Below are 13,568 nucleotides of genomic sequence, written 5' to 3' on the forward strand. Positions count from 1 at the left end.
TGCTATCAGGATTGTACAGGTATGACTGGAACAAAGACCAGGTCCTTGTCAAGTTCCGACTGATTTTCTGGTTGAGTTGGTTCCTTTAGCTATGAAGAAAATTTTTCTGGTTTCAGGGACAGTTTTTTTCAATAGATTAAGGGTGTGGCTATGTGGACTTCAATGGCCCCCAACATTGCCAACCTTTATATGGGGTACTTTCAAGAGCAGATGCTTTCCCGATGTCAATTCAATAAAAATATAGTCCTTTGGAGATGCTACATTGATGACATCATTTTGTTGTGGTCAGGTAGTCACACTGATTTAGACTGGTTTTCGTTATAGTTAAATACTCAGGACTATAACTTACAGTTTACGTCTATTGTTAGTGCTATGGCGATTCATTTTTTGGATATAGCCAAAGTCTAAGATGAGGAAGGTTTTCATTTCTCTGTTTTTAGGAAAGAAACTAATCGAAACACTTTGTTACATTTTGACAGCTGTCATCCTCTAAAATTGAAAGAGAATGTCCCTGTGGGACAGTTATTGAGGCTAAGAAAACTATGCTCATCCACTACTGAATATTATCACAAGGCCACCAACATGTATGACAGATCTATTGAGAGGGGCTATCCTAAGAAGATCTTGAAACAGTCCCTTAAGGAGGCTGGTGAGTCAACCAAGACCTTTTGTTGCAACCGCAACCTCAATGAGAGAGATCTTATTTGATATGTGCTCTGTCTTTTACACCTGACACCTGGCAGGTTCGCAAAAGCATTCTCAAACATTGGAATATTCTAAGTTTACATCCAGTATTCCGGGAGGGATCTACCTTTGCTCTTTCTCATGCTTACAGTTTAAGAGATGGGTTGATCCACTCCACTATGCCATCTCAAATAACACAGGCATTGCAGAAAGGACATTTCCCCTGTGAGAATGTAGCATTTGCCCCTATTTTTCAATGGGGATACGGTGACATTGTCTAATAGACGTCCTTTCAAATTGGGGTAGATTTTAAGAGGCGCGCGAACAGCCTACTTTTGCTTGCGCATCAGACTCAAGCAAAAGTACGCTGGATTTTAGTAGATACGCGCGGAGCCGCGCGTATCCACTAAAATCCTGGATCGGCGCGCGCAAGGCTATCGATTTTGTATAGCCTGCGCGCGCCGAGCCGCGCTGCCTCCCCCCGTTCCCTCCAAGGCCGCTCCGAAATCGGAGCGGCCTCGGAGGGAACTTTCCTTTGCCCTCCCCTCACCTTACCCTCCCTTCCCCTACCTAACCCACCCACCCGGCCCTGTCTACACCCCCCCTTACCGTTGTCGGGGGATTTACGCCTCCCGGAGGGAGACGTAAATCCCCGCGCGCCAGCGGGCCTGCTGCGCGCCGGGCCGCGACCTGGGGGCGGGTACGGAGGGCGCGGCCACGCCCCCGGGCCACAGCCACGCCCCGTACCCGCCCCCAAAACGCGGCCGACACGCCCCCGAAACGCCGCGTCGACCGGGCCCGCTCCCCGACACGCCCCCGACACGCCCCCCTCCGAAAACCCCGGGACGTACGCGAGTCCCGGGGTCTGCGCGCGCCGGTAGGCCTATGTAAAATAGGCTTACCGGCGCGCAGGGCCCTGCTCGCCTAAATCCGCCCGGTTTTGGGCGGATTTAGGCGAGCAGGGCGCTGAAAATCCGCCCCATTATGTTCTGAGACTTCCTGTGACTCCACAGGTGTGACCTATTTAATTTGGTGTCCATGCCACTTATGTGTTGCGATGGCCGGCCACAGAACTCGTGGCCGGTCCCTCTCACCTCCTTTCTGTGACCCTGCCTGCTTCCCTCAACCTCACGGCGCAGTGGAGATGCCACCACCGGCCCCCTTCTGGGTCTATATCGCGGCTAATTCACTGCCGCTGAGTTCTCCTCCCTTCCAAGTTTCCCCTGGCGCGCGCGCGCCTTTCTGTATGATTTAAAGGGGTTGTGGCGCGCTAGAGCTGCCGGTCCCCCCCAGGATGATGTCACTCACTGGGTCTATTTAAGGCAAGCTCTGACAGTCAGAGCTTGCCTTTGCAACAAGGTTCCTTCCTCCTAGTTGCCTCTTGTTCCGGTTCAGTTTTCCCTTAGACTGCGTTGATTTGATCTCAGTTTTGTCTGACCATTCTCGTCTACTGCCTGGAACCGACCACTGCCTGCCTGACCATCCTCGTCTGCTGCCTGGAACCGACCACTGCCTGCCTGACCACGTATTGGCTGACCATCCTGGGACAATACTCTGGCTTGACCCTTGCGCTACACTCCGCTTCCGCTTTACTACCGCTCTGGGAGACCTCCGGAGGCCCACCTAAGTCCAGGCGGTCCGGGTACCCAAGGGCTCAACCTGCGGAAACCCCGGACTGTTATTGGCGAAACTCCAGCTAGCCTCTGTTTCCTTGTGTGCTCCTCCTCCTGGTGGCAGGCGCTCTCTGGGTCCGACCAGAGGACTGTACCAATCCTGCACCAGGCCAAGGGTCCACCTCCAGCGTAACATTATGTTATATAAGCAAGATGATCCGCAAGTTGAAAACACGGATTCAGGAACACATCAGCTGCATTAGGTGTGGTAAACTGGAAAGCGCCTCTAGTTGCTCACTGGGAGAGGGTAGGGCATAAAACTGAAAATCTGAGATTTGTGGCTTTAGAAAAACCTACCCCAAATGTAAGAGGTGGAAATGTCAATATATTGTTGACACAAAAAGAACGTTACATTTCTCAGTGGGGTACTGTAATTCCCGGGGGTTTAAACAAGGAGGTAGAATGGAGTGTTTTTTTTATTAAAAGTAATCAAGAGGTGCACAGAAAAATCTATTGCTTAATCATGTCTCTGGTTATCTTAATTTATCCTTTTTTAAGTTATCTGATTTATATCTGAAAAGTTTTGGGTCCTGAAACCTTTAGTGTCAGGATTAGACACAACAATTCAACATAGGGACCTTTAATAGGTCCAGTTTATTAATTGTTAAGCCGGGTTTTGAACTCCCGGTGTGAAGGGGTTCACATTATCCTGTAAGTCTAGTGTTTATTAAGCTGTATGTCTGCCAAACCAACGGGGGGAGGGGGTTTAAGGAGTTTTCATTACGTGAGCACACTCGCGCTCACGTGAAACAAAGGGATACTGAAGCTGGGCCAAGTGTGTATGTGGGTGAGTCTTTGTTCAATTGTTTGTTTTAAGTTTGTGGAGATTTTTTAGTGATATATTTATTCTTTGCTTTTAGAATAAAAGCGGCAATCCCCTGATGCAGGCAGCAGCGGATGCCGAAATGCTGCAGCGTCGGGTGCTATGACAGTTGTTAGCTTTGCCGACTTTATCTCTAGCGGCGACGGGACAAACGATAGTGCTGCTGGATGGTCAGTATATTGTTAAAACACATGAGTGCACTTTGGTGAAACGAAACGTCAATCCCTGATGCCAGGATTTAAGATGGTTAAGTTTAAATTAGCCACGCTCAAGCCGTTGCGGCACGACTGAACATCTCTGAGTTGGCGACTCTGTATCTTTGTTCCAGAACTACAGGAAATATAACTACTATTGGCATAAAATTTGTGTTGGTGGCAGAGGATTATTAGTGATGAACTTTGGTTGGATTACCAATTTTTTATGGACTTTTTTCATGTGAAGTCTCTTAAATTTGTTTTTTTTATATTTTTCTTGAATTTTCTTGATACTAGTTTTTTCTATTTTTTTTTTTTTTTGCTTTTTCTTCCTTTTCCTTTTTTCCCCTCGCCTTGTGGAAGTGGAATTTTTGTTTATGTTGTGATGTCTGTCATGTCTAATGTGTTTTTTGTATGGGGGATATAATACAGGTTAGAGAAGTGAGACTTGACGTAAGGTGGCAAAGGGGATTTACAAAGTCCTTATATTTTGTTAAATAGGTTGGATGATGTTCTGTAATAAAGATTTCAAAGCTTTTTGCTAATTGAGTATGGTGAGTTACTTTGTGTGACTGTCATACTACATATGTCCTTATCCTGTGTGTTAATAACAGTGGCAAGTGGTTATTTTTTTGTTATTTATGGGTAGGGTAAAACCAGGACAGGCTCACACGATCCAAAATGATGTGGCACCGGCGCCCCCGGGGAACTTAACAATTAGTTCGCACTTGCAAGGATATCAACCTGCAATTCTCGTGGTCTGATTTTCAGGATATCCCTAATGAATATGCATGAGATCTATTTGCATGCACTGCCTCCACTGTATGCAAATCCCTTCTCATGCACTTTGCTGTTCGGCACCTCTGGAGCACATACCTGGTAGAAATGATATGGAAGGCACTGTAGCAGATCCGACTACATGGAAAGAGAAAGAAATCATGTAACCATACAGTAAAATGTCTGTACAATGATAGAACAAGCTGCATTCAAAGGCAGATGGGGAGTAGGGGAAAGGATAAAACAAAACAAAAAAAGGCTTTAAAATCTGACAAGAGTGAGACCACATAACCTGCAAACAAGACTTTCCATGCTGCCACTTCCAAAGATGGCCAAGTTGAAACAACTCCGATTAGGGGCTGCTTACAGGCTGATTCAGGCCCGGTTTTACACTCCCTCCACCCCAACACATGCCGGGCCTTTTAGGTCAGATGTTCTAAGAAAATCAAGGCTAGGGGCTGGTCCACGGGTTGAGAAGCAATCCTCCACATCGTAACGCGGAAGACCTGGCTTCGGTCCTGGGCCTGGCTCCCACGCCCCAAGCATCTAAAAACAATCCATCTGCTATGCAGGAAGCCATTTTGTCCCCCAATGATGGCACTCATCCTTTCTCATCTCAGGACCCATCCACTAAAATAACAGCACGTAGCACTGTTTAGTTTTGATTGTATCTCTGAACCATAAGTACGCATCAGACAGGCACAACAGAAAGATAAAACAAGATCATAACTATTCAAAATGGTTTCCATGTTTCAAGCTTTATGTAATATACAGTTCAACTTGTATGAAGGAAGCCATTTTGTGTAATGTCTCACTTCAGTGGATGCCAACAGAAATTATTTTTTACTATGCGATGTTTATTTCCAGCCAGATGGAAATACCACAAGCAAAATCTGAAAACAAAAGAATTGCTGTTTCGGTGGGCCTTCTAGTGAGCCAAGACATGATGATATCAGTGATGACATTACCAGGCAAGAAAATGTCTCCCCCATGGCAAATGTATTGGAGAAATCAAGTTTACTTATCACTAAATAGGGTTCTCCATAGACAACAGGATGAATTAGCCATAATACGTGCGTGACATCATCCAACTTTTCTCACAGTTCAGTAAAGATACAGAAATAGTCCCAATTATTTTGGGAATCACCGGTCTGATAATGAAGAATTTTAAAGCGCACTTTGATAGGCTGCCTGTAAAGATTACACTCTATGAACTCCAGAAGCAGGTTTCTCTTTGGCACAATCCAAAGGGCACCAAGAAGGGTATTATCAGTAAATTTGAGACCTTGAGATCATCCCTAGCATGACATGGCTTGGGAATGAGGTTCATTCCTGTCAAAATATGTGCAAAACAAATCAATTTGGAGAAACACCCCCCCCCCCCCGATGTTACTAAGCATGAGCAGGAGTTCCCACGCACACACGATGCCTTGTGAGCCCCTCAGCCTCTTCCAGAGTTTAAGCTTTAGCTAAGTATTTTACTTTACAGGGAGGAGGGTGGGTATTGAGAATGGCTAATTCATCCTGCTGTCTATGAAGAAACCTGTTTATAGGTATGTGAGGGTGCTTTGAGGGGTTCATGTGAAAATATACTTGAAAAGCAGAGGAAGACAAAGGCAGTATATAAAGAATTTTGGCACCCCTGATTTACTGAAAAAAGGATTTTTCTCTTCTAGCTTGTTGGTATTGTTTTTTTTTTCAGCCCACAACAGGTAAGCAAACTTACTTTCTCTGTCGACAAGCAGATATGAATTAGCCACTACATGCGGGGAGTCCCGAGATGAGGGTTGTACAGCGGAAGCACTTACTTAAAGACAACCCAGCCCCACCAGGTGAAGGGACTACTGGGGGAACAAGTTGTGTAGAACTGCTTATCCAAAGGTACTGTCTTCTCGGGACATGGTATCCAGATAATAGTTGGGCAAAAAGATTTGAACAGATGACCAAGTAGCAGCTTTGCTAATATCCTCAATAGAAATGTCCCTAAGATGAGCCACTGAAGTTGCCAAGTCTCTCATTTGATGAGCCTCGACAGAGTCTGTAATCTGTAAGTCAGCCTGTGCATAACAGTGTTCTAAGTAGTCCATTAGCCAAGTGGACAGAACTGGGATCAAAAGAAATGAACAGTTGGTACAGGACTGGATATCCCAGATGCTAGGATGTGAAGTCCTTGCAGACCCGGCAAATGCACTCCTTGGAAAGCCAATCGCTAGTCTACCCTCGCATTCCCAACGTCTTTGCCAGCAGATATACACTGTAACTAGGACAGCCCTGGCCAGTAATTGGAGGAGCCCCACTCTGCCGCTGATGAATAATCTAACTCGTCGTCTACATCAATTGGAAGTCTTGGAGCATATCACAGCTACTCGCCATCATCGTTTATCAACCTATCAGGAGGTTTGGGCCCCATTCACCTCTTGGTTCCAAGGTGCCAAGGATATTTAAATCATGGCCACATCGTGCCCTGATGACATTCAAATCCTTACCCATACCTAAAGTTGCTTCTGAGCCCTTGAAATTTAGGGATTTTAACCTTTCCTGGGCTAGGGCTTTCAGAGTTACCCACAATTCGTCTCGCTCGTGATGCATTTCCATATTTCCAAGTTTAACCTGAGGATGTACTGAATGATCACCTGCTAGAATATGTTCTCTCTTATTTTATTTTATTATCAACTATTTGTTACTTGTTGGTGAACTGGTCTCTCCTATAAGCACTAACTATTTTTGACATGTTGCTCATGGCATGTTTGGCATGGGGGGAGGGGGAGGGACATACAAATTATTTATGTCTTTTACGGTTTGGCTCACGTTATTGCTGTTTTTCAATTTATATACTGTATTGTTATTACCCATTGTGCCAATAAAAGCTTTAAATACAAAAAAAAAAAAAAAGAAATGAACAGCTGAAGCTGGACAGTCAGGTTGAGTACTTTTTAGGTAATACGCATGGGCTCTCTTACAGTCCAAGAAATGAACAGCCCATTCTCCTTTGTGTGCTTGTGGGCTTGGAAAAAAAGTAGATAGTACAATAGCTTGATTAATGTGAAATGCCAATACCACTTTCAGAAGAAACTTGGGGTGAGTTCACAGATCCATTCTATTATGAAAAAAATTGAAGGTATAGTGAATACGAACCAGATCCTGTAGTTATTTATTTATTTATTTATTTAGCATTTTTATATACCGACTTTCCAATAACAGAATTACTGATCAATTCGGTTTACATTTTAACAGAACAATAACATTGACAAGTAAATGTCTTACAAAGAACAGGTCGATATAACTTGGATAAGTAAATATGGGGTTAACCAGTAAAGATACATTGCCTAATATAGGTATAAGTAAAAGATACAGTGCCTAATGTAGGTTAAATAAACAGTTGCTAATTATAAGGGGAGGCCTAAGTTAAATAAACAGTTGCTAATTATAAGACTAGGTTATGTCTTCGACTGCCATAGATTAAGTGAGTTCTATAGATGATCTAAATAGCTCTCAGGTGGGTAATCATTGGCCGAGATGTTCCACAGGAAGCTGTTATGGGAAAGCTTGGTTGAACAACCAAGTCTTGAGTCTTTTTTTAAATGTAGATGAGCATTGCACTGCTCTGAGTTCTGGTGGGAGAGAGTTCCAGATTTTGGGGCCCGCTGTAGAGAAGGCTCTTTTGCTTAATGCTGACTTCATCGGTAGTGTATGTAGGTTGTTTTTATAGGCTTGTCTTACTGGTCTGGAGGAGGTGTGGAATCGGAGAGGGATTTTGAGCTCGAGTGGTGCCAAGTTGTGTAGAGCCTTGTGGGTTAATGAGAGCACTTTGAATAGTATTCTGAATTTGACGGGTAGCCAGTGTAGGGTTTTCAAAATAGGTGATATGTGGTCTCTTTTATTGGACTTGGTTAAGATCCTTGCTGCTGCGTTTTGCAGCATCTGTAGGGGTTTTATGGCGTTAGCGGGGAGGCCTAGTAGAAGCGAGTTGCAATAATCTATTTTCGTGAGAATGATAGCTTGCAGCACTAAACGGAAATCTTGGAAATGGAGGAGAGGTCTCAACCTTTTCAAAACTTGTAATTTGAAGAATCCATCCTTTACGATATTATTTATGAGAGATCTGTAATTCATTTGATTATCAAGGATAACCCCTAGATTTCTGACTTGTGTGGACATTGTTAATTGAGAAGACAAGATGGTACTGGGATGTGTGTGGGTTCCGTCTTGGGAGATGAGTAGGTATTCTGTTTTGCTTTGATTTAGAATCAGATTGAGGCTCGTGAGCAAGTTGTTGATGGCTAGTTGGCAAGAGTTCCAGAAGTCCAGGGTTTTTTGGAGAGATTCAGTGATAGGAATCATTATCTGCACATCGTCTGCGTATAAGTAGTGTATGAGATTTAGATTAATGAGGAGCTGGCAGAGTGGTAGAAGGTATATATTGAATAAGGTTGGAGAAAGTGACGAGCCTTGAGGGACTCCTAAGGTGCAGGTGACTGGTTGCGAAACTTCCTTGTTGACCTTGACCTTGTACTGTCTGTTCTGTAAGAATGATTTGCACCATTTGAGGGCCTCATCTCTGATGCCTATGTCTGACAGACGATCTATTAATGTGTTATGATTGACCGTGTCAAATGCCGCCGAGAGATCAAGTAGGATGAGAAGACAAGGGTGTCGGTTTTCCAGGTTTAGTAATATGGAGTCCGTTAGTGAGATAAGTAGAGTTTCCGTGCTTCGTGATTGGCGGAAACCGAACTGAGCTGGAGACAAAATGTTGTTATCGTTTAGGTATTCAGTTAGTTGTTTGTTTACAACACGTTCCATGATTTTTGCGATGAAAGGTAGATTTGCAATTGGGCGAAAATTGGATGGGTTTTCTGGAGAAAGACTAGATTTTTTTAGTAGTGGTTTTACGATTGCCATTTTTAGTGGATCAGGTACTAGCCCTTGGGAGAAGGAGCAGTTGATGATTTGTGCAATGGGTTTGGAGATGGTTTTAGCGCAGGCGATGAGTAGATTGGTGGGTATGGAGTCCTGAGGGTGTGAAGAAGGTTTGAGCTTTTTTAAGATATTTTCGATCTCTAAGGATGAGGTCGGTTCGAATTCCCTAAGGCTAACCTTTTGTGATGGGACAGCAGCTCGAGGTGTAACTGGTGAAGTGTTGATATTATTCTTGGACTGAGTTAGGAGTTTTGGGATCTTATTTTTAAAGTAGGTAGCCAGTTCTTCTGCTTTGCTTGCTGCTTTATCATCTGGGATAGATGTCAAAGCGGGTTTAGTGAGTGATGATACCAAAGAAAAAAGCGCCCTGGTTCACTTACTCTTTGTATCAAAGTGATGGCTATGAGAAACAACGCTTCCAAATGAGAAACATCAAGTCCACCAAACCAAGAGGTTCAAAAGGGGGTTTCAAATGTTGAGCAAAGCCTACATTGAGGCCCCAAGGTTCTGGTGGTTTACTGACCCGAGGTTTGGAATGCCACAGTCCTTTCATAACTTTTGATACCAAAGGGTAGAGAGAGATTATATCCCCTTCCATCTGCTGGTGATATGCTACAATGGCACTGAGATGACTGAAGAGGAGCAAAAGCCTGAGGATGAGAGAAAGAATAACTAGTGAAACAAAAGGGATCCAGACGGCCGATCCTACACCTCTTCCATTGGAAAATACAGGATCTTTTGGTTGAAGGTTTTCTGGCAGAAATTGGAACATCCTCCACCTCTTTGGGAATGAGTAAGGAAGCGACTACTAAACACTCAACCTCCCTGTCATAAGGGCCATCAATGGCAAGTTTAGATGGCAGAGCCTGCCTTTTTACTTTGTGATGAGAATTGGAGATGATACCAAAGGAACTAGAGACTAAAGTGACAGATAGACTAGATATGGGTACCACATGTACCACAACCAGGCTGGCACTATAAGATTATCCTCACCTTGTCCTGAAGGACCTTCTGGATGGTCATGGCAATCAGAAGAATCGGTGGGTATGCATAGAATAAATAGGTGCTCCAATCTAGCACATAAGTATCGAGAACTAAGCTGTAGCTGTTTGGATGCATTGAGCAGAACTTCTCAACCTTTCTGTTGTCTTCTGAAGTGAACAGGTCAATCACCAGTTATCCCCAAGTCATCTGTAATCCCTTGATCCAGGGACCATTCATGCAGTTTTAACACTCTGCTAAGACAGTCCGCCAATGTGTTCTGGAATCCTGGAATGTGGGTCTCCTGGAAATGGGCACTGTTATCCTATCCAGGATCATATTTGAAGGGAGGGAGCAAGAGCCCATATCTCTCTGCTTGTTTATACAGAACATGGCCATCTGGTTGGCCATCTGGATCAAGATTCTCTCAAGACAGTGAGCAAAAGCCCTGAGAGTATAGCAGTTGGCTTGCAGCTCCAAATTAATTTGTAGATGTTTTTTTCACCAGGGACCATGACGCATGGATCCACACAGCACCAGTAGACAGAGTCACTCCATGCGGCAGTACATGCAATGAGAGGCCCACCTTTACCACTTCCGGATTCATCCATCCTGAAGGGAAGCTACCATCCAGAGGTCACTGAGATTTGAAATGATAAAGGCTGAAAGAGCTGATCCCATAGGTTTTGAAGGTCCCACTGAAGGTCTCACATGTGCAAATGAGACAGAGGAACCCCATGCACTGCAGCAGCCATGGGTCCGAAGAGGACTAGGACTGACTGACAATGATGCTCTGTCCTGTTTGAGAATAGACCTTATCAGGCCCCTCAATAATGCAGCTCTTTCAACAGGGCCTATGGACTGAAATATTTCAGCCAATACCAAGTTTGGTTTGGCAAAGTTGACTGGGAAACCCAGGAACTGCAAGAGCCATATGGTCTTCATGAGGGACGCTAGAACTTCTGATGAAGAAGGATCTGTCACCAATGAATTGTCCAACTATGGCAAGGTTTCCCAGTCTTTTCAAGCCCAAGACACACCTTCATTAATAAAATTGAAGATCCTCTGCAGAGCAGGCAGAACGGATATGGAGAGAGGACTCATTTGACTAAAAGAAAATCTAGGAAAGCATTGAAAGCCCCACCAGCCTCTCTTCCAAATTTTAAAACAAAAGGAGAGAAGGAACGAAGACACGCATGAACTTGTTATGATTAACCAGTCCCTTCTATATGGAAATTCAGGAGAAGGGAGAAGGCAGTGTGCTATGGTCAATCAGCTCTGTTACTCAAATTGACTGCCACATGTGATTGCCAGAGCTGCTGCTGCTGCTGCTGCTGCTACTGCAACCACAGAAGCAGCTCTGTGAACGCTCTCCTCATTTCATTCAGCCTGGGGATAAGACAGAGGCTGGAAGGATACAAAGGTGAGCAACATGAGGAGCTGCTATGTGCACTGTGTGTGCTGCACAAAGCAGGTCCCAGCTATCCATGCCCTTCATGCTATCCATTAATTACCACACTCCAGGGATCATGCTCCTACACATTAAAGAGCCACTGCTGGTGCTTCTTGTTGCTGTGATGTATTGAGAACAAAGCCCAGATGCTGGCCTGGATCAGAGCATCAGGCAGTGATGACTTTTCTGTGGTACACCTGTTTTGGCTGAAGGCACACTGGTTGGGAAACACTGAACCATGGGAACATGCAGACTCCCTGCATGCACTACTACCTCATGGTACGTTGTGAGTCCACTTGGGGATGCAGAGAGGCCAAAAGGGAGCACCTTGTATTGGTAGTACATGTCCTTTACCACAAACCTGAGGAACTTCCAATGGATGAGGTGACTGTGGATGTGTGAATAAGCATCTTTCAGATCCAAAGCACACATCCAATATCTTAGTTGAATGAAAGGGAGAATCATCTAAAAGGAATTCATCTTAAACTTATTCAGTCTCCGCAAGTTCAATATAGGTCTTAGATCCCCTTTCTACCCCAACTTCTTGGAGATCAGAAAATATCTACAATAGAATCCTCGGCCACACTCCTGAGGATGGTCAGGTTTGACTGCCTTCTGCTGAAGAAGTGACTCTACTTCCAGTTGTAGTTGGGTGGACTGAGAAGGGTCAGAGCTGAAGACTAGTCCATTGGATCAGAGGAGAGCAAAAGAAATGTAAGCAGTAGCTATACTGCACAGTTTTCAGGTCTTCTGGTCTTTGGCTATATGGAGCCATTCCAAGAGGAAGGTCTGAACCCTTTCCCCTACCAGGGGAGGCAGGGAATCTGGTCTCAAAATATCCAAAACCGGTCCTTCAGTATTAGGTCGTGTCTGCTGCTGAGCCTTTGGTTGATACTTTTCTCTCTGTCGACCTCCAGTGGAACAACTGCGGCTGCTGAAGAATGAAAGGAGCTTAATGCCACTGAAAAGAGTGGAAGGGAAGACTTTGAAAGAATGGACACTTGTAGAGAAAATACTGGCACTGGTCAATGGCAAGGAGGTTTCCTGCCATAGCTAATAACATTTGCAAGTTGGATTGATTTTCTTTAATCAGAGCCCATAAGCTAAGGCAAATTAGAACGAGAGTTTATTAAACTTCAAAGATATGTCACAAAGAAATAATATATTTGTAATTGCTTTCACTAAGACTATTGATTGAGGTCCCTCCCAAGTCAGTCAATCGAAACACAGTCCGTGTTGGGGGGACCATGAAAGCGATTACAAGTGTATTATTTTTTCTTGACACATACTTGAAGCTTAATAAACTCTCGTTCTAATTTGCATTAGCTTATGGACTCCCTACTTTTAGACTACTCCTCTCTGCCTATTGCATTGCTTTTGATGGGCTGGTCATCCACCAATTATTTACATTTTAATCAGAACCACCATCTCTTGAACTTTGTCACTGAATACATTGTACGCTGTACAGGATGATTCTGCAAAATGATCATGTAATTCTATTGGAGGCCACAATAGCCATGTGAGCAATTGGGCACATAGGAAGCAGCCAAAGCCCTGGCCACATTATCAAAAGCTTCATAAGTAGAATAGATTAGGTGCTTCTCACATTCTTCCATGTCCTTCACTGCTCAGTGGAAGTCCACTTGCTCTAGGTCTGTCAAATTCATAAAAGACTTAAGCTTTTGCACGCTTTCATGCAAATATTGTACCATGCAGAGAAGAGGATCTGTGATACGGAGTCTCAACATGAATTCCTGGAAAAAACTTTTTCCCAAACAAGCGCAACGCTTTTAGGTCCTTCCCAGGAGATAAGTTGGAGTGCACTTCGCATGTTTCAGTGCTGATGCCACTACTTGTTGTGACTAGTGATCCACGGCTCCGTCCTGCAAACTGCCACTCTTACCTCCAATCCCAACCAGCTGCCAGATACCCCCGTCATCGGGGCAGAACCCCTGATGCAGTCCGCAGCTGGCCGCCATGCTGCAAAGGTCTGACACACAGGTAAATGCTGACGCACTCCAGAGCTGCCCCTAGGTGTGTGTGCGCCCGAACACCAGTGATTT

General features: G+C 44.4%; 1 protein-coding gene across 1 annotated transcript in view; it reads right to left on the reverse strand.

Annotated features, from left to right (window-relative positions):
* CTDSP2 (CTD small phosphatase 2) overlaps positions 1–13,568 on the reverse strand; it is a 66,701-nt gene that overhangs the window by 12,200 nt on the left and 40,933 nt on the right. The window contains exon 3 of the mRNA XM_029594940.1: positions 4,251–4,289. Within this exon, the coding sequence (XP_029450800.1) occupies positions 4,251–4,289 (39 nt within the window). The remainder of the gene's footprint in view (positions 1–4,250; positions 4,290–13,568) is intronic.

The sequence above is a fragment of the Rhinatrema bivittatum genome, chromosome 3, assembly GCF_901001135.1.
Source record: "Rhinatrema bivittatum chromosome 3, aRhiBiv1.1, whole genome shotgun sequence".
In the NCBI taxonomy this organism is placed as follows: domain Eukaryota; kingdom Metazoa; phylum Chordata; class Amphibia; order Gymnophiona; family Rhinatrematidae; genus Rhinatrema; species Rhinatrema bivittatum.